The sequence below is a fragment of the Dermochelys coriacea genome, chromosome 8, assembly GCF_009764565.3.
Source record: "Dermochelys coriacea isolate rDerCor1 chromosome 8, rDerCor1.pri.v4, whole genome shotgun sequence".
Taxonomy (NCBI): Eukaryota; Metazoa; Chordata; order Testudines; family Dermochelyidae; genus Dermochelys; species Dermochelys coriacea.
In genome coordinates this window covers 1,290,179-1,316,335 of record NC_050075.1, presented here as the reverse complement: position 1 = coordinate 1,316,335, position 26,157 = coordinate 1,290,179, and the positions used below count along the sequence as shown (strand labels likewise).

At 65.5% G+C, this 26,157-nt stretch overlaps 1 protein-coding gene across 3 annotated transcripts in view; it reads left to right on the top strand.

Annotated features, from left to right (window-relative positions):
- The first annotated feature begins 847 nt into the window (after window positions 1-847).
- UNC5A (unc-5 netrin receptor A) overlaps window positions 848-26,157 on the top strand; it is a 52,064-nt gene continuing 26,754 nt past the window's right edge. For 2 of the 3 annotated variants that reach the window (XM_038413172.2, XM_038413171.2), the window contains exon 1: window positions 848-1,018. In XM_038413172.2, coding sequence (XP_038269100.1) covers window positions 949-1,018 — 70 coding nt within the window. In that variant the 5' untranslated portion in view covers window positions 848-948. Of the gene's footprint in view, window positions 1,019-7,706; window positions 7,726-26,157 lie in introns of those variants that run through there. The other variant, XM_043520561.1, reaches the window with a different exon arrangement.

Genomic DNA, 26,157 nt, shown 5'->3' with positions numbered 1-26,157 from the left:
CCCCCCCACCCCCGGCATGTGTCTGGGGTGCCCAGGCTGCTCCCTGGCATGGGTGATTGGCAGCCTCTGCTCCAGACAAGCCCAGCCCTGGAGCCGGCCCGAGACCCGATGGCCGGGGTCGGGGGGAGGGCCCGAGCGGGTAGCTCCAGCTCCGTCACTCCCAGGCCAGAGAAGTCAGCTCCATGGCCCCATGCTCCCTCCCTGCCTGGACTGGCTGGGGCACAGAGCCGATCCCAGTGCGACTCCCCATTGCAGGCCTCTGCTGTCCCTCTGTGCCAGACGGCCTGGCCCATCGGTCTAGGCACTGGCTGGGAGCCAGGCGCTGGAGATCAGACCTTGCTCCGACTTTGACTTGCTCTATGACCCTGGGATCACTTGCCCTTAACTGCCTCAGTTTCCCCATCTTCACAATGGGTGCAATGGGCCTGACAGTCCACCTGGGCAGCCAGAAAGGGGTGTGTGTGAAAGAGAGATGGGGGTTATTGGCTCGTACCTGGTACTGGGGATGGTCTGGAGGGGCCCAGAGTCCTGATCCAGACAGAGCCGAGCAGGATGTGGGGATGGGACGGTTGCCCCGATCCGGGCAGTACTGGGGGGGAGGGCCGGTTGCCCTGATCTGGTCAATATGGGGGGCGGATTCCCCGATTTGGGCTGTCCTGGGGTGTCTGGGCCGCTTGCCCCGATTTGGGCCTCGCGCAGGGGGTCGGTTGCCCCGATCCGGGCGGTACCGGGGGGACGGGCCCCGCACCAGCTGTGGCTCGCGGCGCTCCGCTCCGCGGCGGATCCAGTCCGCGTTTTGCAGCCCTGCCGGGCTCGCCCCCTCCGCAGCGCCGGCACCGGGCTGGGCCAGTCGCTCCCCGGCAGCTGCCGCCCGCTCCCCGCGAGCCCGGCCATGGGCTGCCGCGCGCCGCGAGCCCCGCGCCGGCTGGGGCGCTGAGCGGGGCGGGGATGGCCGCGGCCGCTGCGCTCTGGCGGGTCCTGCTGGCCGGATCCCTGCTCGCCGCCCGCCCGCCCGCCGGTGAGTGGGGCCGGGGGGGCTCGGGGGGGCCGGGCGCGGACCCGAGCTGTGCAGCCCCCGCATCGGAGAGCGCAGCCCCGGGGCAGCCCTGCGCGCCCCCCCGCGCCGCGCAGCCCCCGGGCAGCTCTGCGCGGCCCCCCCCGCCAGGTCTTTCTCCCCCCCGCAACCCCTCCCCGTCAGCTCTGCGCTCCCCCGCACCGCGAAGCCCCCGGGCAGCTTTGCCCGCCCCTCCCCCGCCAGGTCTTTCTCCCCCCCTCCGCAACCCCTCCCCGTCAGCTCTGCGCACCCCCTCCCCTCACTGCAGCCCCCAGCCAGCTCCGCTTGTGCGCCCCCCTCAGTCCCCCGCCATCCAGGGGCTCTGGACTCTGTCCCTGGGGCCGCGCAGGTTGGCAGTTGCTCTCCTGTTTCTGGTCAGTTGTGGTGCCCGGTTCTGGGTCGGGCACAGGCGGTCCGTGTCCTTGGACGCTGCACCCTGCAGCTCTGCCCGTGGCTGGCGCAGGGCAACAGGAGCCTGTGCCCTGAGAACCCGGTGCCATGTGCCTGCCCTGCACCCTGGCGGGGCACCTGTCCGCTTGGCACTGGGTCTGTGGAGCAGCGAGGTCTGTGGAGTCGCCCCCCCGGGTGCTGGGGTAGGATCCCGGCTGGCGCTGCTGCTGGCATGGGGGTGCAGGGCCCTGGCTGGGGTGTGTGTGTCCTGCGGGGTCCCACATCTGGAGGGCGCTAGCGGGTAGCTGAACCCAAGGGCTGGATGTTGGCTCCTGGTCCCACACCTGACGCTGGCTCTGGCTGGGCAGAGATGGGCAGCACTGATGCTGTTTGACTTGGAGGCTTTGCCCTGGCCCCCACAGCGGGTCCCTCGGCCCCTAAGCCCCATGGGGTAGGGCAGGTTCAGCTCCTGGGAGGTCATGAGGCCTGTGGCACGGCAGTATTAAACCCCCATCTCTGAAGACCCAGACCCCCATGCAGGGCTCCACACGTCTGAGCCAATGGTGAGATTCCCACGGCAGAGCCCTCCGGAACCCCGGCTTCCCCGGCACATGGCCCAGCCCCTCGCTTGCTCTGCCCCATCACTGGGCCTGTCTCCTGCCCAGCCACAGCGATGGCACAAGGCCTCTGGCTTGCAGCCTCCAGCACCCTGCGCTGGCAGGACCCAGGGAGCTGAGCCCCATCCAGCCGCCTCCCTGATCCTCAGCAGCCGCGGCTCACCCAGGCTCCTGGAACGTCTTGGAGGGAGGGAGACGGAGATGCTGTTGGCACCACGGCCCAGTGCGGGCAGAGGCTGAGAAAGCTTCCCCCAACGCGCTCTGCTGGTGCCCCTCAATCCTGACCTGCAGCCCCTGCTATCCTGGCCCTGGGCTTCCCCCACTGCTCTGCCAGTGCCCCTCAATCCCGACCTACAGCCCTCTGTTATCCCAGCCCTGGGCTCCCCCCACTGCTCTGCTGGTGCCCCTCAATTCTGACCTGCAGCCCCTGCTATCCTGGCCCTGGGCTGTCCCCCTCACGCACCCAGAGCTTTGCTGGTGGTCCCATGGAGTGGGGGTCGTTGGGCCGGGGTCCATGTCATTGGCGGGTGCCGGGGCGCATCTTGCAGTGCAGAGCCCAGTGTGCGTGGGCAGCAGGATCTGGGCAGGGCTTGGCTGGGGAAGGGGCCCTGGGCTGGGTCCTGGCAGCCCACACCTGGCAGCTGCAGACAAAGGTCTGAGCTGCCGGTGTCTGGCGGGGGAAGAGAGGGGCTGTGCCTTCCGTCCCATTGCGAGCTCCGGGGTGGTCGTGGCCCTGTTGCCTGCGTCCCCGCGCGGCCCTCGGAGCAGGTCCCACGGGCAGGGACTGTTTTCCCTCTGCCTGTCCACTGGCAGCCAGGCTGGGTGAGGGGACAGGGGTTGTGCCAGAACCCCAAGTGGCTGCTGCCCTGTGCCTGGGGGGAAGGGATCTGACCCTGGGCCCTTCCGGACCCTGCAGGTGCCCCATCCTCCCCAGGTCCACTGCCGGGGGGGAGCCCTGCCCATGGCAACCCGGTCACCCAGAGCAGGTGCTGCAGAGCAGGGCCCTTTCCCTTCTCTCCAGAGCCCACGGCCAGGGCGATCCCCGAGTTTCTCTACCACAGCTGGCACCAGCTGGGATGCTGGAGCCCCAGGTGCAGGTGGGCATTGCTGGGGCACCTTGGAGCCCAGTGTGGAGTGATGGCAGCAGGGCATCCTGGGGGCATTGGCATCTGGTGCAGGGCAGGGGGCCGGGGAGATGGGGCTCGCACCCAGAGGTGGGGGGAGTCGCCCACAGCCTAGAGTGTGGGGCCTCCCAAATCCCCTCACTCATCCTCGGAGGGTGGGGATGGCCCTGAGAATGGAGGCTGCAGATGCCCTTGCTTGGCCTGTTCTGGTTCTGCCCGGGTCTGTATGGTGAGCAAGTCCCTGGCTGCTCACTCTGCTGGGTGTGACTGACCCGTTCACCTGCCTGGCACTGACCCCGTGCTCCGGCTCTGCAGCCCCTGGCCTAGCAGCCTGCAGCGATGGAGGAGCCGGTGCTGCCAGGAGCCCAGCCCGAGAGCAGTAGCTGGGTGTAAGGATTCCCCCGCTGCTTGGCTGCACCGCAAGTGAGCTCGGCACAGGGGCACGCTTGGGTTGAGTTTTCCCCACCCTGGGCGCCGTACCGATCTCGATCTAACTTAAGTGTCGTCCAGGCCTCAGGCAGGGCCCTGGGCCTGGCACCTGACACACGGCCCTCAGTTATCCCAGCCTGACTGCCAGCCCCTCGGCCAGCGGGGAAACTGAGGCACTGACCAGCCTTGCCAGGCCACCCAGTGAGTCAATGGTATGACAGAGCAGGGACTGAGTGGGACAGATTGACCTAGGAATGTCGTCTGGTTTTATTGGGACTGTCTGCATGGGGGATGGGAGAGCATGAAGTGACTTTACTTGAGGAATGATACCTGAGCCAGGAGGGGGTTGAGGCCGGGTGACAACTTTGTCCAGGGAAACTGGACAAAGTCTGGAGGAGAAGCTGAGGGGAGGGGGAAAGAGACGGCTGGAGGGGGGGTTGTTTTCAGTTTGGGCTGGCTGGTGAAATGCAGGGAACCCCAAGCTCCCTGCCCCCCACAAGGACTTGACTGAGGGGTCCTGATTGGACCCACAAGCTCTGTTTGGGACCATGTCCCTGTCATCCAATAAACCTTCTGTTTTATTGGCTGGCTGAGAGTCCCGGGGAATCCCAGGAAGAGGGGTGCAGGGCCCGGACTCCCCCACACTCTGTTACAAATGGGAACAGAGCCCAGGAGTCCTGGCTCCTAGAGCCCTTTGCAGCCCTTCCAGCCAAAGCTCCTTGATGGCACCCGCAGGAGGCTGCAGGCTGGCCTAGCTGGCACGGCCCCAGGGCGCGCTTAGCCAAACAGTCAGTCTGGCTTAGGCCTGCCTGCCGACAGCGGGCGGTGCCAGGTGCTTCTGAGGGAATGAGCAGACCAGGGCAATGCGAGTGATCCGTCCCTGGCGCCCAGCCCCGGCTGCTGGCGGTCGGCCACCCGGAGCACGTTCGCCCTCGGAGCAGGCGCTGATCTCTGCACTGCTGTGGGGCTCTGGGCAGGGCTGGGGCGGGCGGTGAGTGGTTACAGGCTTGGAGGAAGGCAGCCCACAGCGAGCTGGGGATCAGGTCTGGAGGTGGGAGTGGAGTCTGGCTCCCCATAGCAGCTCCTGGGTCTTGGGGGCCTGTAGGCACGTCCAGGTTGGCTGCTGGGGAAGGGACCAGGGCAGGGAATAGGCTGGGGGAAAAGCAGCAGCCCCCCGCCTCCACCTGCCCATCCCCAGCCCTCTGCCCATCTGCACCGGCCGGGACTCCAGAGTCAGGGCAATGCCCACTGACCATACTGCTTCCTGGGCTCTTGTGGCTCCACGGGCCCGGCCTGCCAGGCACTCGAGTCCCAGCCCCTGGGGCTGTTATGCTCCCCTGGTGGGATGTGAGCCAAGTGCTGATGTGTCACCCCCTCCAGCTGCTGGTGCCACCTGACTGGCTGAAGGTGCCTTGCATCGTTGGCCTCTTGCAGGGGGTCTCCATGCCCCCCCGGGTGTGGTCCTGGGGCAGACATCGCCCTGCAGAGGCTGAGCTGTCCTGGAAGTGTCAAGGGGGCTCAGATCCCAGGAGATCTGCCAGTTACTCCCAGTTCAGGTGCTCTGCGGGGCGCAGGCTGGGCAGGCTCCAGGGCACTGGGGCAGGCAGAGGGCACAGGGGCGGGCGGCTCCCACGGGCTGGTCTCACGCCGACTCGCAGAGCAGGGCGGGGTGGCCTTGGGGCCGAGCCAGCCCTGCGGCAGGTGATTGCTGCTGCCCGGGCAGCGTGGCTCTCGCCAGGCGGGGGAAGGTGCTGCGCCAGGCTGTCGGTGCATGGTAGACACAGGCTGCCCAAGGGCTGTTTGTTCTGGCTCTGTGCCATGTGGAGCTGGCTCTGAATCAAACCTCCCCAAGCCTGACAGGTGCTTGCTGGGGCGTGGGGGGTCTGGGCTCTGGAAACTGCCTTAACCGCTCCCAGGGCCAGGGCTGCTCTGGGCACAGGCACTTCTGTCCCGTGCCAAGTCCAGTGGCTCCTTGGTGCTGCTGTCCCGGGAGTGGGCTTGGTTCCGATCCTGGCTACTTGGTCTGTCTGACACCTCCTGTCGCCCCCTTACTCAGCCCCTATCCGCTGGGGTCCAGCCATGCCTGGCCCTTTGCCCCATATGGGGATCGGTGCCCATCCCCCCTGGCCATGTCCCAGCCACCCAGAGCGGAGCGAGCCACCCACCCACCTATGGGCTCGGCGCTGGGGGCCCCGTCGGCTGGGAAGCGAGAGCTCCCCCTGCCCTGCTCCACTGACCTGCAGATCCAGCGTGGAGCCTTTGAGGTGCTAAGTCCTGTCTCTGAGCTTCAGCTTCAGTCGCCCTGGGTCCCCGGCTGCCAGCAGCTGGGCCTGGCACAGCGGGAGGTGGGCACGGGCTGGTATCCCCTGATGGGCTGAGGCATTGGGCCTTCCTATGGGCGTGGTGCTGGCTGCGGTCCCTGCTGCTCTCTGTGGGTCCATAAGAGCCCCTGGGCATGGGATCGGGTGTGTTGCCAAGGGGGCGGTGGGGCAGGAATGCGGGTGAAGGGCAGCGGGTAGTTAGGGGGGAGGGGCCCTGCGCTCTCCCCTCCCCGAGCCCTGCTGGGCCCTTGCAGAGGATGCTGTTAACAGGTCCCTCCCCCCACCCTGAGGTGGCTGCATTTTGGTGGCAGGGCACTGGTGCTGCCCGGATGGCTCCATGGGTCCATGTGAGTTCAGCTCCTGCTCCCCAGAGGCACACTGGGAGGGGTCCAGCCCCCTGCACCACCCCATCTGCCTCCTCTGGGTTTCAATAGCAAAGGGGAATGGGGGGCACAGTGCGGGTGCTGTCAATCTGCATGGCTCAGCTCGAGTCAGCACAATGGCACATGGCTGCTACCTGTCCGCGGCCAGGCCCCCAACTTATTTGGGGCCCCAGCCAGGGCAGCTGTGCGGGGGAGGGGTAGCTGTGAGGGTGGGGGCAGTTTTGTTTCTCCCTTTTGTCCTTTAAAGTAGAACTCCAGGAAATCCCCCCCAGGGCTTTGGGGGCCTGGCGCCTGCCCTGGCTGGGTTGGGGCAGGCTCCCGTGGTGCCCTTCTCTGGGTGGGTGAGGGGGGAGCGGCCCAGCTGGGCCCCAGCAGGAGATGGCGGGATCTGTGTGCAGGCACTAGGGGAAGCTCTGAGGTGAGGCGGGGGGTGAAAGCCCCAGGCTGCCCCCTGCCCCCAGCTGTGCCCCAGCGCCAGGCCAGGGGCTCCAGGCTGGCCCCGCCGTGCAGGCTCTGTCCAGAGCCGAGATGGGCCCCCAGCTCACCAGCTAACCAGGGTCTGCCCCAGCCCTGGCTAGGTCACAGGCGTGATATGCCCCCGTGCATTACGCGGGTGCCCGTGCAGCGTGTGGGAGTGCGGCATGAGCCTGCTGGGCCACTCAGCTCCCAGTGGGAGACCTGGGGGGCTGCACAGCTCCTCGCCCCCACGCGCAGCTGGAGCCAGAGACGTCTTCTGGCTCGGGGCTGCCCAGCCCCCAGGAGCTCAGCCCCCCCTGCTCCTGCCTGCCCCATGCAGGTCAGCGCTGGGAATGTGCAACATCCGCCCCCCCCCGGGCTGCTGTCCCCCAGCACCCTGCAGCCTCCGAGCTGGGCACAGGGGTGTCCCATGGCAGGGCGCTTCAGAGAGCCGCCCAAGGGCAGGTGCTGCGGCTGGGCACTGCTGCTGAGGGCGGGCAGGCAGTGCCCGGACACAGGCTGGGCAGGAGCCACAGACACTGTCTGCCAGGCCCAGGGCTGGGGCCGGCTGTGTCCAGCAGAGTCGGGCGCTGAGGGCTCCAGGCTGGGAGGGGGTGGGCCTGGCCCAGGGGCAGGAGCCCCCCACCCCGTGGCATGAGGGAGTCATCCCCAGCATGGCCAGCCCCAGGACAGAGGGACTGAGGGGATCCCCAGCTGGGCTGCCTGCCTGCCCCACAGGTCTTGCGGCAGCTCCCACTGGCTCCCTGCCCCACGGCTCCACCCCGCTCCACAGCCAAAGGCCCCAGGGCTCAGGGTGACCTTGAGGCTCCTGGCAGGAGTGAAGCCGACAGGAGAGTGCGATCTTCGCTGTGAGTTACAGGAGCCAGAGAATTCGCTCAGCTTCCCAAAGAGCCATAGCGGAGCGCCAGGCCTGGATCGCAGGGGCTGCAGGTTGGGACTGAGGGGCACCTGAGGGGCACCGGCGGTGCGAGGGGGGTGCCCGGCGCTGGGATCGCAGGGGCTGCAGGTTGGGACTGAGGGGCACCGGCGGTGCGAAGGGGGTGCCCGGCACTGGGATCGCAGGGGCTGCGGGTCGGGACTGAGGGGCACCGGTGGTGCGAGGGGGGTGCCCGGCCTGGATCACAGAGACTGCAGGTTGGGACTGAGTGGCACCGGAGGTGCGAGGGGGGTGCCCAGCGCTGGGATCGCAGGGGCTGTGGGTCGGGACTGAGGGGCACTGGCTGTGCGAGGGGGGTGACCGGCGCTGGGGTCGCAGGGGCTGCAGGTCGGGACTGAGGGGCACCGGTGGTGCAAGAGGGGTGCCCGGCGCTGGGATCGCAGGGGCTGCGGGTCGGGACTGAGGGGCACCGGCGGTGCGAGGGGGGTGCCCGGCGCTGGGATCGCAGGGGCTGCGGGTCGGGACTGAGGGGCACCGGCGGTGCGAGGGGGGTGCCCGGCGCTGGGGTCGCAGGGGCTGCGGGTCGGGACTGAGGGGCACCGGCGGTGCGAGGGGGGTGCCCGGCGCTGGGATCGCAGGGGCTGCGGGTCGAGACTGAGGGGCACCGGTGGTGCGAGAGGGGTGCCCGGCGCTGGGATCGCAGGGGCTGCGGGTCGGGACTGAGGGGCACCGGCGGTGCGAGGGGGGTGCCCGGCGCTGGGATCGCAGGGGCTGCGGGTCGGGACTGAGGGGCACCGGCGGTGCGAGGGGGGTGCCCGGCGCTGGGATCTCAGGGGCTGCAGGTCGGGACTGAGGGGCACCGGCGGTGCGAGGGGGTTGCCCGGCGCTGGGATCGCAGGGGCTGCGGGTCCTGTCTGAGGGGTACTGGTGGGCGAGGGGGGTGCCCGGTGCTGGGATTGCAGGGGCTGTGGGTTGGGACTGAGTGGCACCGGCGGTGCGAGGGGGGTGCCAGGCCTGGATCACAGAGACTGCAGGTTGGGAGTGAGGGGCACCGGCGGTGCGAAGGGGGTGCCCGGCGCTGGGATCGCAGGGGCTGCAGGTTGGGACTGAGGGGCACCGGCGGTGCGAAGGGGGTGCCCGGCACTGGGATCGCAGGGGCTGCGGGTCGGGACTGAGGGGCACCGGCGGTGCGAGGAGGGTGCCCGGCACTGGGATCGCAGGGGCTGCGGGTCAGGACTGAGGGGCACCGGCTGTGCGAGGTTTTGGTCAGTATTCATCTCTCTGCTCCCTGATGGGGGGAGGGGTTAGCTGACTGCTCCCCAGGCAGATGAGGGGAGCCCCATGTGGTTGGGCCCAGGGGAGCTTTGGGGGGGGTTGGGGGGGCTGAGCTCTCAGGGGGGGCGCCGCTGGTTGGCACGTGGGGACTCGCCGGCTGGGAAGCGGGTGGTGGTAATAAGACTGGGCAGTGGTTGGCAATTAGCAGGTGCAGCCTCCTGCTAATGAACCCGAGTCCATTAATGAGGCCTGGGTGGAGGTGGCTTGTGGGGGTCACAGTGGGGCTGGCAGCGAGTCCTCTGCCCTATAGTGACCATGGTTCAAAGCATGCTGGCAGCACAGGGGGCCGGGCACTGTGCCGATACTCTGCACACCCATGTCTGCCCCTCCCAGCCCCCCTGGCTCTCCCCTCAGAGCCCCCAGCTCCAGCTTGGTGCCACTGGCAAGGCAGTGCCTGAGGGGGTCCTGCTCTGCCCCTCAATGCCCCCATTGTCACCGTTTTCAAGTTGTGGGGCCCAAGGCCCCTCTGCAGCCGGCCCTGGGAGCGCCCGGGCCCAGACGCGCTGGGGGCTCGGGACCGGCCTGACCCACGGCGGGCGCTGCTCCCCGGGCGACCCAGCGCGCTCCAGTGGGTGCTGGTCCAGCCCCCTGCGGAGACAGAGCCCTGCCAGCACATGCTAACGGGGTGTAATGGGGAAGCGTTATCAGCTGAAATACTTAATTAGAGCCGCTCCATTGTGATGCAAAACACCCGCGGACAAATTCCCTGACTGAATCAGCGCCCAGACCCTGCGCTGGCTGCTCAGCCCCCTCCCCCCCCAGCAGGGGGCGCCCAACTACTCCACTTCTGCCGGCCCCAGCAGGGGGCGCTGGGGGCAATGGGGTGGGGAGCTGGATGCCGGCTGGGGGTGCTGGCTCTGGGGGTGCTGTGGGGAGCAGGGCGGGGTGCTGGCTCTGGGGGTGCTGTGGGGAGCAGGGCAGGGGTGCTGGCTCTGGGGGTGCTGTGGGGAGCGGGGCGGGGTGCTGGCTCTGGAGGTGCTGTGGGAAGCCGGGGGTGCTGGCTCTGGGGGTGCTGTAGGGAGCAGGACAGGGGTGCTGGCTCTAGGGATGCTGTGGGGAGCCGGGGGTGCTGGCTCTGGGGGTGCTGTGGGGAGCGGGGCGGGGTGCTGGCTCTGGAGGTGCTGTGGGAAGCCGGGGGTGCTGGCTCTGGGGGTGCTGTAGGGAGCAGGGCAGGGGTGCTGGCTCTGGGGGTGCTGTGGGGAGCCAGGGGTGCTGGCTCTGGAGGTGCTGTGGGGAGCCGGGGGTACTGGCTCTGGGGGTGCTGTGGGAAGCTGGGGGTGCTGGCTCTGGGGGTGCTGTAGGGAGCAGGGCAGGGGTGCTGGCTCTGGGGGTGCTGTGGGAAGCTGGGGATGCTGGCTCTGGGGGTGCTGTAGGGAGCAGGGCAGGGGTGCTGGCTCTGGGGGTGCTGTGGGAAGCTGGGGGTGCTGGCTCTGGGGGTGCTGTAGGGAGCAGGGCAGGGGTGCTGGCTCTGGGGGTGCTGTGGGAAGCCGGGGGTGCTGGCTCTGGGGGTGCTGTAGGGAGCAGGGCAGGGGTGCTGGCTCTGGGGGTGCTGTGGGGAGTGGGGCGGGGTGCTGGCTCTGGAGGTGCTGTGGGAAGCCGGGGGTGCTGGCTCTGGGGGTGCTGTAGGGAGCAGGGTAGGGGTGCTGGCTCTGGGGATGCTGTGGGGAGCCGGGGGTGCTGGCTCTGGGGGTGCTGTGGGAAGCTGGAGGTGCTGGCTCTGGGGGTGCTGTAGGGAGCAGGGCAGGGGTGCTGGCTCTGGGAGTGCTGTGGGGAACGGGGGGTGCTGTGGGAAGCGGGGGGTGCTGGCTCTGGGAGTGCTGTGAGGAGCAGGGCACTGGCTGGAGGGGTGCTGTGGGGAGCAAGGCAGGGGTGCTGGCTGGGGGGGTGCTGTGGGGAGCAAGGCAGGGGTGCTGGCTGGGGGGGTGCTGTGGGCAGCAGAGCAGGGCTGACTGGCTCTGGGGGTGCTGTGGGGAGCAGGGCAGGGATGCTGACTCATGGGGGTTGCTGGCTCTGGGGGTGCTGTGGGCAGTGGGTCACGGGCTGTGTGGGGAGCTCAGATGCCCACGTCCCAGCACTGGCAGTACTGAGTGGTGCCCGTCACAATCGGGAGCCGGCGGGCTCATGGGTGGAGCGATGTGCGGCCAAGGAGAAGCCTGCCACCAGCCTTTACCAGGGAGCCCCTGGGGTGGGGACCCTGGCATCGGCCTGGCGTCACATCAAGAGCCAAGTGGACTGCTCTCCTGCGCAACTCCCCTGCTCCTCTGGCAAAACCACAGTGGGCTTGGCCGTCCCGGGGCAGCAGCCCTGCTCCTGGCCTGGGTCCTGCTGCCTGGCACGTGGCGGGGGTGCAGGAGTGGTGGGTACCTGCCCATTGCTGCATGCCCAGGATTGTGTGTGGGTTCATGGCAGTGCCAGGGTACGGTGCCCTGGGGCATGAGAGAGTAGCCAACACTCCTGCCTGGCCCTGGGCTCCCTACCCCAGACCAAACCCAGTCTCCCTGCTCCAGAGGGGCCCATCCTTACATGGGTCTGGTATGGCCCCCGTGTTTCCCTGGCCTGGCGCTGCCCCTAGAGCCCAGCCTCTCCCCGCGGCTCATGAATCCGGCCTGCACCCGCTGCCAAGCAGCCCTCTCCTGCACTTACGTAGGAGAGGGAGCAGGGGGCTGGGCGTCAGGACTCCTGGGTTCTCGTTGTGGCTCTGGGAGGGGAGACCTTGTGTGCCTGGACTGGGGGGGTGTCCCGTCCCTGTCCCGTCCCTGCTGGGCCGCCTGCTCTGTGATGTGCAGCCCCCTGGAGAGCTGCCCTCCCGCCCTGTGTGGGGGCTCCTGCTCTTGCCGGTGCCCTGCCCCCGTTTGCTGCCAGCCCCAGAGCAGCGCAGCTGGGCAGCTCGCAGAGCCAGGTGGGGGCAATGCAGTTGGGAAGCTGCCCTGGCACAAGCCCTGTTGGAGCTGGGCCAGCAGGCCAGGGGAGCTCCCTGGCCTTGGCTGGTGCCTGGCCCCAGCCCTGCCAGCGGCCTGCCTGCCAAGCTCTGGCTCGACAAGGCCTGACAGCCCCCTCAAAAGGCCGACCTTGGCAACTGCCTGGCTTGGAGCTCTGCCTGGGCAGGATTGGCACTGGGCAGCTCAGCCTGGCATGTCCCTGCCCTCTCGTGTGACACCTGAGTGCCAAGCTGGGTGCCAGCCTCCCTGGCGTGCGGCTTGCGGGCCAAGTGCCCGCAGCTGGAGCACAGTGCGGGTCCCGTTGCAGCCTGGCAGACAGTGCCCGAGATGCCGGGAGGGGGCTGCACAATGTGGTTGTTTCCAAGGGGTGCCTCTGATCCAGCTGCGGGCATCCGGGGGAGGACACTGTGGGCAGCGCGGTGCCCCAGTGCAGCAGGTCACGGCCCGGCCCTCACCCCAGCCTGCCCTGTGCCCGGCCGGCTCCAGGTGGCTCCCGGTCGTGGCGCAGGTGCCGGGAGGCGGCAGGAGCGTGTGGCTCCATGCTCCAGATGGAGGCGCTGCGGGGCGGGAGGCTCTGGAAAGGAGGCGTTGGGACGAGGGCTGGGTGGTGCCAGGCAGCAGCACCCTGAGCGGGCTGGACTAGGAGGGCAGGCAGCGGGGGCACGGCCCTGCGGAGACGGGCAGGGTGGGGAGGTGGAGCAGAGGGGGGGAAGGGCTCTGTGGTACCCGTTTGTTGGGAAAAGGGGAGGGTCCACATGTGCCCACCTGATGGCTTGGCCTTGGCGGGTGGATCCCCTGGCCAGACAGAGTGGAGCAGGGCACTGGCTGTGGGGGAGCTCCCAGCAGGGCACGTTGTGGGGAGTGGAGTGGGGGCACTGGCTGTGGGGGAGGGGATTCCCTGCCCGCGGTGGGCGCTGTGACCCCTCTGGACAGTGTCTGTGCCCGCTGGGTCCCAGTTGGGAGGAGGCAGTGGCAGCACAAGGTGTGCGGCATGGTCCTGGCACCAGGCTCCTGGACCTGGAGACAAAGACCCCCGGGTTTTCTGGCGTGACAGGAGGCCTGTGGCTGGTGCTGGCTGCTCTGTGCTCTCCCTGGGGGCCAGGCATGAGGGGGCAGCCTCATTCCCCCCCCCCCCGGCCCAGTAAGGATGATGCCATCAGCTGCAATTAGTGCTTTGATTACCTGCTGGCGGGGCACGGGCTGCATGCTGGTAAAGTGGGACCCCGTCGTCCCTTGTAGTGGAGTGCCAGGCGGGCGCTGCCAGATTTATGGGGCTCCAGCTGGCAACTTCATTCATCCTCTGGGAAACCCACTGTGACTTGACAGGGTGCCTGTGGCGTGTGTGGGGAGGGGTGGCACGGCCCTGCCATGTCTGTGGGGAGGTGGCTGCGTGTCCCTCCCAGTGGCCCCATTACCCTCGGGCTCCCAGCTCTGCATCCCGCCCCCAGCCGGTCTGGAGCTCAGGGAGCCCCTCCTGGATCCTCTTGTGCCAGGTGCTGCCACCCCCGGGGCAGGGTCCTTGTCCCTGTGGCTGGGGAGTGAGCCGGGGGGGCGGGACCAAGGGGGAATAGAGCTCAGGGGGTGGAGTCCCAGGCTGTGCCCCAGGACGGAGGTGCTGCTCCCCCCAGCTCCCTCCCACCCCCATTTCGCTCGGCGTCTGGCTGAGTGGTGCCCAGCCCGCTCCCTCCCCATGCCCAGCCCTGGGGCAGGCATGTTGCAGCGAGGCCCCTCATGCTGGGCCCGCGATGCCATCTGCAGCCTGCAGGCTCCCTGCCCGGCATAGCGGCTGGTGGGGCCGGGTGTCAGCTGGGGTTACCCGCGGAGCTGAGCTGACTGACACCAGCCAGTCTGGCAGAAAGCGAGAAAAGCCACGTCTCCGAGAGCCACCCCAGTGCAGGGCCCTGCAGGGCCCCGGGGGACAGGGCACCGGCTCTCATCTCCGGCAACAGCTGCTGCCGAGCAGGGACTGTCGGAGGCTCCAGGCCCAGCCACTGCCAGCGTCAGCACCGCGGAGAGGACGCGCCTGTTCCCTCCGATGTCAGCGCTCTCGCACGTGGTGTGTAACACATGTGCACACGCCATCTGTGCAACCCAGCACACATACATGCTGTGCAACACACATGCCTGTGCTGTCTGTGCAACCCTCTGCATGTGCAATGCAAGCTGTGCAACCCTGCACACACACATGCTGTATAGCACTTGCGCCATCGGTGCAACTCTGCACACATGCTGTGTAACGTACACGCACCATGTGTGCAACTCTGCACATGCTGTGTAATGTGCACATGCCCTCTCTGCAACCCTGTATATGGTGTGTAATGTGCACGTACACACCATCTGTGCAAGCCAGTGCATGCACATACTGTGTAACGCACATGTGCCATCTGTGCAAGCTGGTACACACACTATGTAACACACTGTCTGTGCAACCCTGTGCAGACTGTGTAATGCTCACGCACCATCCGTGCAACTCTGCACACACACTGTGTAATGCACCTGGGCTGTCTGTGTAACCCTGTACATGCTGTGTAACACGCATGCACACACCATCTGTGCAACCCTCTGCACACAGTAATGCGCACGTGCCATCTGTACAACCCTCTGCATGTGCTCTGTAATGCACACACATCATCTGTGCAACCCGGCACACACACTGTGTAATGTGCTCACACCAACTGTGCGATCCTTGCACAGGCTGTGTAATGCACACGCGCCATTGTCACGGGATCCCCGGGTGATGCTCTGGATCTGCTCTCTACAAAGCCAGGCAGGACTCTGGGGAGTCTCCTCTCTGGGAGCAGCCTGTCTGCAGGGCACCCAGCTCACCCGGCTCCCCCCTTCCTGGGTCTGACCTCGGAGCATCCAGCATCCTCTGCCCCTCCGTGCGCTTCCCACAGCGAGTCCGCCCAGGTGGGGTCCTGGGGAAGCCAGAGGGTCCTGCCCCCCAACTCCGCAGTCAGACGTGACTCTCAGCCAGCCAGTAAAACAGAAGGTTTATTAGACGACAGGAACATGGTCTAATACAGAGGTTGTAGGTGCAGAGAACAGGACCCCTCAGCTGGGTCCATTTTGGGGGGCAGTGAGCCAGACAACCCCATCTGCACTTCACTCCATGTCCCCAGCCAGCTCCAAACTGAAACTCTCTCCAGCTCCCCTCCTCCGGGCTTTGTCCCTTTCCCGGGCCAGGAGGGCACCGGATTCCTTCGTTCTCCAGCCCTTTAGCTCTCACCTTGCAGGGGGGAAGGGCCAGGCCATCAGTTGCCAGGAAACAGGGTGTCGGCCATTCTCTGTGTCCAGACCCCTGCACCCACCTGCCCTCTAGGGCTCTGCAACGATCATACACCCTTATCCCACCACCTAGATACTTAAGAACTGCCTAGGGGAAACTGAGGCACCCCCGCAATATTCAGAGGAAACATTAAAACAGTCCCGCTTCGTCACAGCCCTCTGTGCAACTCTGTGTCCCAGCGTCCCAGGCTGGGTGCTCTGGAGCTGCCAGGCCAGCAGGCCTGTGGTGCAGCGTCTGCCCTCGGCCCCTGTCCCCAGCGCAAGGAGCCTGGGTCTGCCCTGTCCTGGCTGGGACACCTGGGGAGCCGCCCGCTGCTCCGCAGCCAGCGTGTGACGGGCTGTTCCAGTACAGAACACATCAGCGCACAGAAATCAGGAACTTTCAGCAAAGTCCATGTGGGGGAGAATCCAGATCCCTGCCCCTCCCCCCTCAACCCAGGAGACTGACCCCCTTCCAGGGGCCCCTCCTCCTGCCTTCGTCTCTGTCCTGGGTAAACAGGTCGCCTGGTCCCTTTGTTCTCCAACCCCTTCCCTTGGCTCCAGGCAGAGGATGGGCCCGACCTTCAGTTGCCAGGATACAGAGTGTCGGCCATTGTCTGGGCCCAGGCAGCCAGTCGGCATGACCCCTGCTCTCTGGGGTCTCTGGAGGGATCACACACCCTTGTCCCAGCACCGAGACACTTGTGCAACACATGGGGGAAACTGAGGCACACATACAGTATTCAGAGAAACCATTAAGAACTTTCCCACTTCATCACATCATGTGCACACACAATGTGCATGCACCATCTGTGCAACCATGGGTACATGCTGTGTCATGCACACACACTGTATGTGCAACCCTGCACACACACATGCTGTGTAACACTCGTGCCATCTGTGCAACCCTGCACCCACGCTGTGTAACACTCACACTGCACTAGCGTGCACATACACACTGTCTGTATAAGCCTACACACACATGCATGGACACAGATGGACACACACATGGACTGTCTGTATAAGCATACACACACACAGACACACACACCTACAAGCTGCGTACAGACGGATCCGCACCCAGACACACGCACTGTCTGTACAAGCGTGTATGCACAAGGACACACAGACACACACTCTGTGTAACACACACCCACACCCCCTCCCTGTGGTGCATGGTGCAGCTTCCCAGTCCCTGCCCTGGAGAGCTAGTCAACCCGTCTGGGCTCCCCAGAGGTGCCCGCTGTGCTCCTGGCGCTGACCCCTGGGTCTGCCCCCCACCCCCTTGCTCCTGCTCCCCGGGGTAGTTTATTTTCTACTGAAAGTGGCCTCGTGAGCCAGGGTGGGGGCTGCCCCCACACATAGCCCCTCCCCGTCTGACTGTCTGTCTGACAACTTGTGCATCTGTCTGCTCTACCCACATCCTTCCCTGACCCCTCTGCCCAACCCCATCTCTTTGCTCTCTCTCCCGAGAGCCCTGCTGGGCTGTGGGGGATGGGCCCATCCCACGCACACTGACGCCCTTGGCCACGGGTAGGGATGCTGGGGAACCCTGGGGAAGGCTGGGCTGGGGTGCTGCGCTCCCTGCCCTGCCTGCGGCCCCCAGGGTTCTCTCTGAGAGGGAGAGCCCTGGGCCCACCGCCTCCCCTTAGTGATCCATCGTTATCTACTGGGGTGGGGCAGCCCCTCTTCTTTCCCCCCCAGGCCTGGATCCCCCAGCATGGTGCTGTGGTGCCAAGGATCAGCTCCCACTGGACCCACGTGGTGCCTTACCCAGGGCCCGTTCCCCCAGTCCCTCTTGCCCGCTGCCCCACCGGTGTCTGCCTTCCCGGGGGGTTGTTGCAGGGAGCGCGTGTGCGTGAGGACCCCGTCCCACTGGAGCTCCCAGTGCCTGGCAGCTTGTTCTTCCCCGGGCTTCGGAGATGAGCTGCAGGGCCGGGGAGCCCCGTCCATGGTGCTCAGCCAGCGCACCTGGGCTGGAGCCTGGGGCAGCCCCACTTGTCCCTGGAGCCATGGCAGGTGGGAGCCTGGGGGCTCACGTGGTGCCAGCAGCCAGACTGCAGAGGATACGAGCTTGCTGCCTGGCACAGCTGCCTCCAACGAGCGTACCCTTTGCTCTGGGCATGTGCCCACCTCCAGCTGGCTGGAAAGGGCCAGGTCTAGCAGCTCCAGGGCTCCTTCCCCCCAGCCTCAGCACCATGGACAGTGCCCGGCCCTCGCTGCCATCCTGGGCTGAGTCCTCCCCCCCAGAGCTCAGCCCTGGGTCTGGGCACCAGGCACCAGCCCCCAGGGGCCAGGCGATAGCCAGGCTGGGGGGGACAGATGGGAGCAGCACCCTGGCAGCTCTGGCACCAGGAGCTATGTGGGCTCCCAGAAGTGACCTGCTCCCGTGGCAACCCCTTCCCTTGGCACCATGCGTAGCTGTCCCCCCCTCGGGGGGGGCACTAGTAATGACTCCCATGTCAGCCAGCAGGGGGCCTCCTCCCCCGTCCGTGCTGCCTGCCCCACTGCCCCACGGAGCAGCCTGGCCATGCGTAACGCTGACCCCCTGCAGCACCAGTCTTTCACCCCCCTGCTTTGCTGCCAGCACGTCTCACGCGGGCCCCATTCCCAGGGGCAGGAGGGTCAATGTGGGGCCAGCCCCACACAGGGAAATGCTGGAGCCGAGCTCCGGGGCCTGTCTGTGCGGAGGAGTGTGGGGCGCCGGCAGCGCTGCTGGTCTTGGCCGAGGCATGCAGGGGAGGCCGTGGGGGTTGCAGGCAGCGCTGGGCCAGCTCCATGACAGCTGCTCACCAGGGAGGCAGCCAAGACCATGCAGCTGCTGAGGACACGCAGCCACGTGCACCGGCGCTAGCCGCTAGGCAGCCTGGCTGGGAGCATGAGGGACTGAACGATGGGCAGGCGGGGGCCAGATGGCCACTGCTACATGCTGCGGGCAGCGGGGCAGGGGCAGGCTGGGCTGGGATCCCCCAGCATGTGAACCAGGAGGTGACGCAGGCTGGAGCGAGCTGCAAACGCCAGAGCCCGGCACTGGAGAGGGGATGGCTGGAGCCAGAGCAGGCTGGGGCACGAGCTGGCCCTGTCCTGCCGGCCTCAGGCCCTGCTGGGGGCTGAATCTCTCCCCCACAGGGCTACAGCCCCAGGCCTCTCCCCCACAGTGGGGCCTCTGCCTGGCCCCTACTGCAGGCACAAAGGAGGGTGGAGCAGCAGCTGGTGGGACCAGGCAGGGGAGGGGGCAGCAGCCATGGGCAGGGGGGGCAGGGTCTGGTTTCCTATCCCCCTCCCACCCACAGGCTGCCTGGCCCCTGGGAGAGGGAAGTGGGGCTGGGCTGGGCCGGGGCACAGGGTCCTGGGCCCAGCCCCTGGGCTGGGTCTAGGCTGGCGGGTGCCCGTCCCCAGGGCCAAGGGATAATTAGGTTCCTGTGCAGTGCGGAGCACAGGGGACCCCCCTCTCCCCCCAGTGAGGCCACTGGTGCTGTGTGTGGCTGGGCACTCACCGCATGCCGGGGGCAGTGCATGAATGGGAAACGGGGAGGTCTTGCCACCTCCCCCTAGCAAAGGGAGCCAGTGGGTCCAGCCCAGTACCATGGGCCCTGCCTTGCGCCTCTGGGCAGCAGTGCCAGCTCGGTGCAGATCTTCAAAGGAGCAGCAGTTCTGGATGGGGGTGGGCACCCCATGCTGGTGGGCATGGAGATGCCCGTTCAGAGGAGAGCCTGTGGGGCAGCAAGGGGGCAGGGCCGGGGGAGCGACTGGGGCAAGCTTGCAAGGGTTGAGGAGGGGGCTGGGAATGGGATGTGGTGGGGGGTCTTTTGCTGTACAGGGGAGGGCAGATCCTCATAGATTGGCATGCATTGGTCCCTCCTTCCCCATCTGGCTCCAACACTCAGTGGGCAGGGAGCTGGGCTCTGCGGGGTACTCTCTTCCCCTCACTTCGTTAAGGCTGGAGCTGCCCTCGTTAGTCCTGGCAGGGACAGAGAGTGGCTCCCGTCCCCCGTTACCCATTTAACTGCCAGTGCCAGGCTGCTCCATCAGCCCGATCCTGGCATGGAAGAGAACAGCAGCGGGCAGCGCACACGCCAGGCTCTGGAGCCAGCCCCGCCGCCCTCTCCATCCCCACACACACGCCCGCCTCTCAGCAGGGAACCTGGCTCACATCTAGTGCCAAGGTGACATCATAAGCATCTAGCCTGTTCCCATGGCGACTCAGAGGCAGGTGAGCTGGGAGGAAGAGCCAATCAGAGCTGGGGCCCAACGCCAGGGCGAGCGGGGACCATGTAGGGCTGTGCCCAGCATGGGGTGCCCTCCCTGTCACCCCACAGCAGGAGGCAGCGGCGTTCCTTCGCAGGGCCCTCGGGCTTGGCGCTAGCTGCCCAGGTTAGAGCCGCCTCCGCTCTCCGCCTGAATCAGGGCCCCGTCGTGCCAGGCACGGCTGGAGGTTTCTTGCGGTGACTAGAGGGTTGTTTGTAGGGTGGTCGTGGCTGTGGTGGTCCCGGAGGGGTGGGCATATCTGTCCCACCTGGCCGTTAGCTGGCCCGCTGGGAGTACCTGGCCCAGCCCTGAGGGGAGCCATGTGCCCCTGGCTCTGCTCCCAGCAGAAGTTGGTCCAACACAAAGTGTGTCTCCCACCCCCACCCCCTGTCTCTGGACCGGAGTGGGGGAGCCAGAGCGCTGCTGGAGGTCGGCGCAGGATCTTGCAGGGATCTTGCAGCGCCCCTGGGATTTGGGCTTGTTCTGCCACCAGGTGTGTCTGCTCCAGAGACAATCCCAGGCTTCAGTCAGTCAGTGGGAGCCCAGCCCCCTCCTGCAGGCTCAGGGAAGGGCAATCAAGCTCCTTTATGTGGTAAGAACAGCTGGGGGAGAGAGCTGAGCCTGTGGGCAGAGGGGTTCCCTGGGTGCCAGGGCAGGGCCAGGACTGGTCTGCAGCCGGGCGGGGTGAGCTAAGCAGGGGGAGAGTGAGCAGCTCTTTGGGCACAGAGCCTGCCGGAGGGGTGGGTGTGGGGATAGCGAGGGGGCGGCTGTTTGGTCCCAGGGAACAGGGACTGACTGCCTGTTCCTCGTGGCTACACAGTATCCCCCGGAGCAGGCAGACTCCTCGCACTGACTTGTCCCAACGGGAACAGCCCTGCCAGGCTGCCACTCTTGGCTAAGCACTGGGGCCGAAGGGGGGCCAATGGGGCAGCGTGGGGAGAGTTGTTACTGGAAGGTCTCTTGGGAGTGCTGGGCCACGGGCACAAACATTCATCTGTTTCTGGGCAAAGCCCTCTCCAGTGCCAGCCCCATGTGAACATGGGGTGGGCAGCTCTGGCCTGATGAGGCCAGTTCCTCTGCCAGGTGCACATCCTGAGACTGGTGCCTCCCCCGTTGGGTGCATGTCCCACCTGAGTCCCACCTGCCTGGGGCTGCTGCCAGGAGCCATGTCTCCAGAGAGCAGCAAGGACAGAGCCTGGAAGATGCCTGCAAGCTGGTCTGGGAGCCATGGGGCTCCCCTGACTGGCACTGCCCACAGGAATGTGTGCGCTTGTGGGTGTGTGCCTGTGAGCTGTGGGTGGCTGGGTGAGCCCTGCGCAGGTGCATTGGTGAGCCGTGTGCATGTGCCCGTGGGCCCTGCGTTGGTCACCATGAGCCCTGTGCATGTGCAAGCCCTGCACGGGTGCCTGTGAGCTGTGGGTGGCTGGGTGAGCCCTGTGCGGGTGGGGTCACATGTGCCCAGCGCTGCCATCCCGCTGCCCTGCCACTGGTAGCTGAGCCCACCCCCTTGGCGGCTCCGTGCAGTGTAAGTGCCATGAGAAGGCGGCTGTGGAAACCCAGCCCCTGTGCTGAGCTAGGGCCAAGATCCCAGCAGCAGCCGGTGAGAGACTCACGTTACTGGGTTCATGACGACCAGAGCCACTGACTGGGCATGTGGGAGCCTCCATCGCTGGTAATCTGCAATTCCAACCCAGAGGTTTTCTAGCAGGTTGGCTCTGGGAGGGATTTTGGGCAGTTCCCTGGCTTGGGCCCTGGGCTCCCCCCCACAGCTCCACTGGTGCCCCTCAGTCCTGACCTGTAGACCTGGCCTGAGCAGGAGCACGTCTGGGGTTCTGGCTGGGCAGTGCTGGGCGCATGGGTGTGCACATGTGTTTCATGTGTAGCGTGTGCTTTGCAACAGGTGGCTGCAGGGTGCGTGTTTTCTGGTCACTTGACATGCACTGCGGCCTGCGTGCAGTGTGAGTGTGTGAGACCACACCACAGTGTGTGTGCATGTGTGAAACCGCAGTGATTGTGCATGTAAGACAGCAGTGTGTGTATGTATGGGTGAGATTGCAGTGTGAGTGCATGTGTGCAGGTGAGGTGGCAGTGTGTATGTGCATGTGAAATCACAGTGTGCATGGGTGTGGGTGAGATCACAGTGTGTGTGTGTAAGACAGCAGTGTGCGTATGTATGGGTGAGACTGCAGTGTGTGTGTGAGTGAGATTGCAGTGTGAGTGCGTGTGTGCAGGTGAGATGGCTGTGTGCATGTGAGATCGCAGTGTGTGTGTGTGAGAGAGAGAGATCGCAGTGTGCATGTGTGCGCGTGTAAGACAGCAGTGTGTGTACGTATGGGTGAAACCGCAGTGTGCGTGCGGGTGAGTCCCTGGCTGCAGCTGGGGGTCGTTAAATCTGTGAATAGGAAATGCCTTTCTCCCCAGAACAGGGGGGGTTAATTGAATTAATTGCCAGTGAGGCTGTAGAGTGCTGATGGAGATTAACGCCCGTTAGGGCTGCTGCTTATCATCCCGTGGAAATTAGCTGCAGCGCCTTGTCTCGCCGGGTGGCAGACATGCGTGGGTGGCAGGGCCAGGGCTTGCAGCTGGGAGCGGGGAGCTGCTGGTTCTGCTCCAGCAGCGTCCCCTTCCTGGTGGGCTAGCTGGCAGAGCGGGCAGGGCTGTGGGTGGCAGGCAGGCTCAGCGCAGGCCTCCCGTGGCCGGTCAGGGAGCAGCCTGAGGAGAGCTCTCCTGCAGGGCCAGGTGCCTGGCTCCCCCCTGCCCGGGCTGCTGCAGCTGAGCCCATTCCAGAGGGAAGAGAGATCCCAGAGCAGGTGCCCCGCCTGGCTGGGTGTTCCTGGGGAGCTTGGGGATGTCCCCAGCTGCCCCTGCTGGGCCTGGCTCGGCCCAAACTGGAGCAGGGTCCTTGGGCCACAGGGCTTATCTGGACTCGCCTCTGCCCCCGCTGTGCCAACCCCTCGGGCCGGGCTGCTGTTGGTTCAGTGTGAGGAAGTGGGGTTTATTCATCTTGTTGTGTTGCATGTGAGTCTTCCTGTCCTATACTAATACTGTGTGTGCCTCAGTTTCCCTGTGTACTGCACCAATACTTCGGTAGTGGGAATTGGAGGTGTGATTTTGCTGAGGCCCTCGGGGCAGGTGAGACTGCCCAGCTATTTGCACCTGTGTAACCTGAGACCCAGGAGGGGGGTGTGACCGGGTGACACCTTTGGCCCAGGAAAAGAGACAAAGGACAGAGGTGGGGCTAGAGAGTTTCAGTTTACAGCTGGCTGAGGAGATGGGGGGAGGCCCAGAACCGGGGTCTGAGCTCCCTACCCCCAAGATGGACTCAGCTGAGGGGTCCTGTTCTCTGCACCTACAAGTTCTGTGTTAGACCATGTTGCTGTCACCTAATAAACCTTCTGTTTTACTGGTGGCTGAGAGTCACATCTGACTGCAGAGTTGGGGGTCAGGACCCTCTGGCTTCCCCAGGACCCTGCCTGGGCGGACTCGCTGTGGGAAGCGCACGGAGGGGCAGAGGATGCTGGATGCTCCGAGGTCAGACCCAGGAAGGGGGAAGCCGGGTGAGCTTTTTGCCCTGAAGACAGGCTGTTCCCAGAGAGGAGGCTCCCCCAGAGTCTGGGGGAGTTTGCTGGGGGCAAACGCAGCAAAGGGGCAAAGACAAATATACTGCAGGGAAGCCTCCCCTTCCTGCCCCCATGTGCATGCCCATCTTGCCCCTTCCCCATCTGTGCACCCCTGTCCTTCCCAAACCTGTCTCTGTGCCCCCCTCCATGCCCCCACCCCAACTGTGTACCCCCACCCCGACCCCCATTTGTGCATCCCCACCTTGTCTCCAGCCTGTCTATGCTCCCCCACCCCATCCCTGCCCCACCCTGGCTTTCTGTGTACCCTCCTGCAGCCCAGACTCTAGGCCCCCATCATCTGTGTGTGCAGCCCCCAGGCCCATCTGAGCCCCATGGGATTGCTCATGATTTGGGAGAACTGGGGGCACCAGATCCAGGGACTGTGCAAGGAGGCATCTAATTACTGCCCTGCACTCCATGTAATTGCTGATTAAATCTTAACCAGCCAATTAGCAGCAGCAATTACAGCTCGGAGCCACAATTGCTAGTTTATCATTTGTTAATCAACTGCTTAGGGCAGTTTTAGTAACTCTTTCTGGGGCAGGGTGCTGGCTGGAGGGGAGGCAGCCAGATGGGGGTGTCCTGGCTACTGGATCCAACCCCCGTCACTCATTCTTAGCCCCATGGTGGAGCCCAGCTCCATCTCTCGGCCCGACTCCCCCATCCGCCCCCCGGCATCCCCTGGCCCAGGCATTGCTTTCAGGGTGAGGCAAATGGCTTCCCCGCACTAGAGGCAGACGGTGTGCTCTGCCCCACAGGCATCTGCCCGTGCTCCGTGCCCAGCCTGCCCCCTGCCCAGGTCCCCCCCGGACGGGAGCCCAGAGCCCGGCCCCAGGCTGGTAGCTGTGTGGGGCGCTGTGCTCCCCCGTGCCCTCCGCACCACCCATGCTAGCAATGCTGGCTGGGGCATTTTCTACGGTGCCGGAGGGAAGGGCTTTGTCCCCACAGCACCCGACTCCCCGCAGGCCTGCCCGCAACAGGGCTGTTTTTAGGGAGACTGAGCTGGGGCCTGGCGCTGCCAGCCAGCTGGGGCTGAGAACGCCGGGCTGGGCTGGGCCGCGCCGTGGGACTGAGCCTCAGTAGATGTTTGCTGCGTGAGGGTCAGGGGAGGGGCCGGGTGCAGGTCTCCTAGCGATGGGCATCCCATGCCCCACTCCAGCCCTGTCACCCAGGGGTTCTCAGACATTCCTGAGCCCCCTCCCTAGGCTGGTGGGGCCAGTTCCCTGCTCCCCAGGGTGCTGCAGGGGAGGGGGTGGGAAGGGGCTGCCCGGTGAAGGAACAGCTCCTCCCTGTGGGCTCCGGGGGGTCCAGCTCTGCAGCCCCCATGTTGGGGTCCCAGATGCTCCTCCAGGCTCAGCACAGCCTGGCTCCCCCATGGCTCCAGCGCCCAGGCATGGGCATTGACCCCTCCCTGCAGTGGCATCAGTGGGTGCCTGCCCAGCTCTGTGGGCTGCGGGTGCCGGAGAAGTGAGTCGCGGCCCCTGCAGCTCACATGACGTTAAGTGCGGCCAGGGGGTCACACCAGGTTCAGCGAGTGCTGTGCTGGGCTTTGTGCTGATGAATTAGCCGGGGTGAGGGCAGCTGATGGAGCCAGGTGACCCCCCCTACGCCGGCTGAGGCAGCAGGAGGCAGCTACTCAGGACTGTGACCCAGCCCTGGGGGGGCTTGTTCCAGGCTCTGCCCAGAGCCTGCTCCTGGAGGAGTCTGGGAACCCCCTTGTCCTGGCACTGTGCTCTCTGCCCGTTGCCCGCTGCCCGCATCTGCGCTCGGTAACTGCCAGCTTTGCTGTCCTGGGGGGTGGTCACACTGTCACCCCGCCACTCAGCCCTGGGAACCACGCCGTAGCTGGGCTGCACAGATGAAGCTGAGGAAGGGTGGCGGAGCCCGTGGTGGTGACTGGTGTAAAACAGCGAGAACGTGCAGCCTCGCGTCCACACTGAACTCTGCCAGGCGAAAATCCTTGGCTAAAGCAAACGCCGTGTCCCCAGACAGAGTGGGATAGCAGGGGGCTGCAAGTTGGGATTGAGGGCAGCAGGTTGGGTTGGACTGGCACCAGCAGAGCTGCATGTGAGCAGACTCTCTGGGTAGGGCAGACGGGCGTTCAACGTGAGGGGCTGGCGGAGAGGCCGGCCCCAGCGAGGGAATGTAATGATTGCAAATCAGTGTGCGGTTATGGAAACTCAGACGCTGTCAAACTCCCTTTGTGTCTTTGCTCAGGAGATTCCAGGGGCAGTTCCTGGAGGGGGTCCTGTTGACATCATAGACTTGGTGCCACACAACGTCCTGATTAGAAAACGACAATGATAGAAAATGAATGTGGCTTAAAACCTGGCCACGTGCTGGGTCTCCAAATTTAACAGTAATGGGGATTGTCACGGCGCAGGGGCATGCTAGTGGGGTCCTGCGGGATCGGTTCTGGTCCTGCCCATGGAATGTCTTTATCAATGACCTGGGAGAAAACATAAAATCACCCCTGAAAAAGCTGGCAGTTGGCATCCAACCTGGGGCATGGGAAGTAGTGAAGAGCTCAGGTCAGTGATACAGAGCCCCCAGATCAGTCGTGAACCCTGCATGTCATACGGCTGAACGTAACTGTGTACACCAGGGGCCAGGAATGGTGGCCATACGTACCGGGGTGGGGTGGGGGGGAGGCGCTCTGAAAAAGGTCGGGAGCCGTGGTGGAGAATCACGTGAACGTGAGTGCCCAGAGCAATGCTGGGGACAGGATCATGAGTAGGCGCAGAGAAGTGATTTTTCCTGGTGTGACCACAGCTGGAATCCGGTGCCCAGTTCTGGTGCCCTCAGTTCAAGAAGGATGTTGGCAAAGTGGGGAGGGGTCAGAGACAAGCCCCAGGAACGATGAAAGGGTTAGAAACCCACCTTAGCATGATAGACTCCAGGGGCTCCATCGATCTAGCTTACCAAAGAGAAAGTTGCGGGGTGAATTGGTCCCAGTCTGTCAGTACCTACATGGGCAACAAGTACTCACTAATGGGCCCCTCTGTCCCACAGGGAAAGGGCTGAGCAGGCCCAGGGGCTGGAAGCTGAAGGCAGATGAATTCAGATTGGCAGTAGG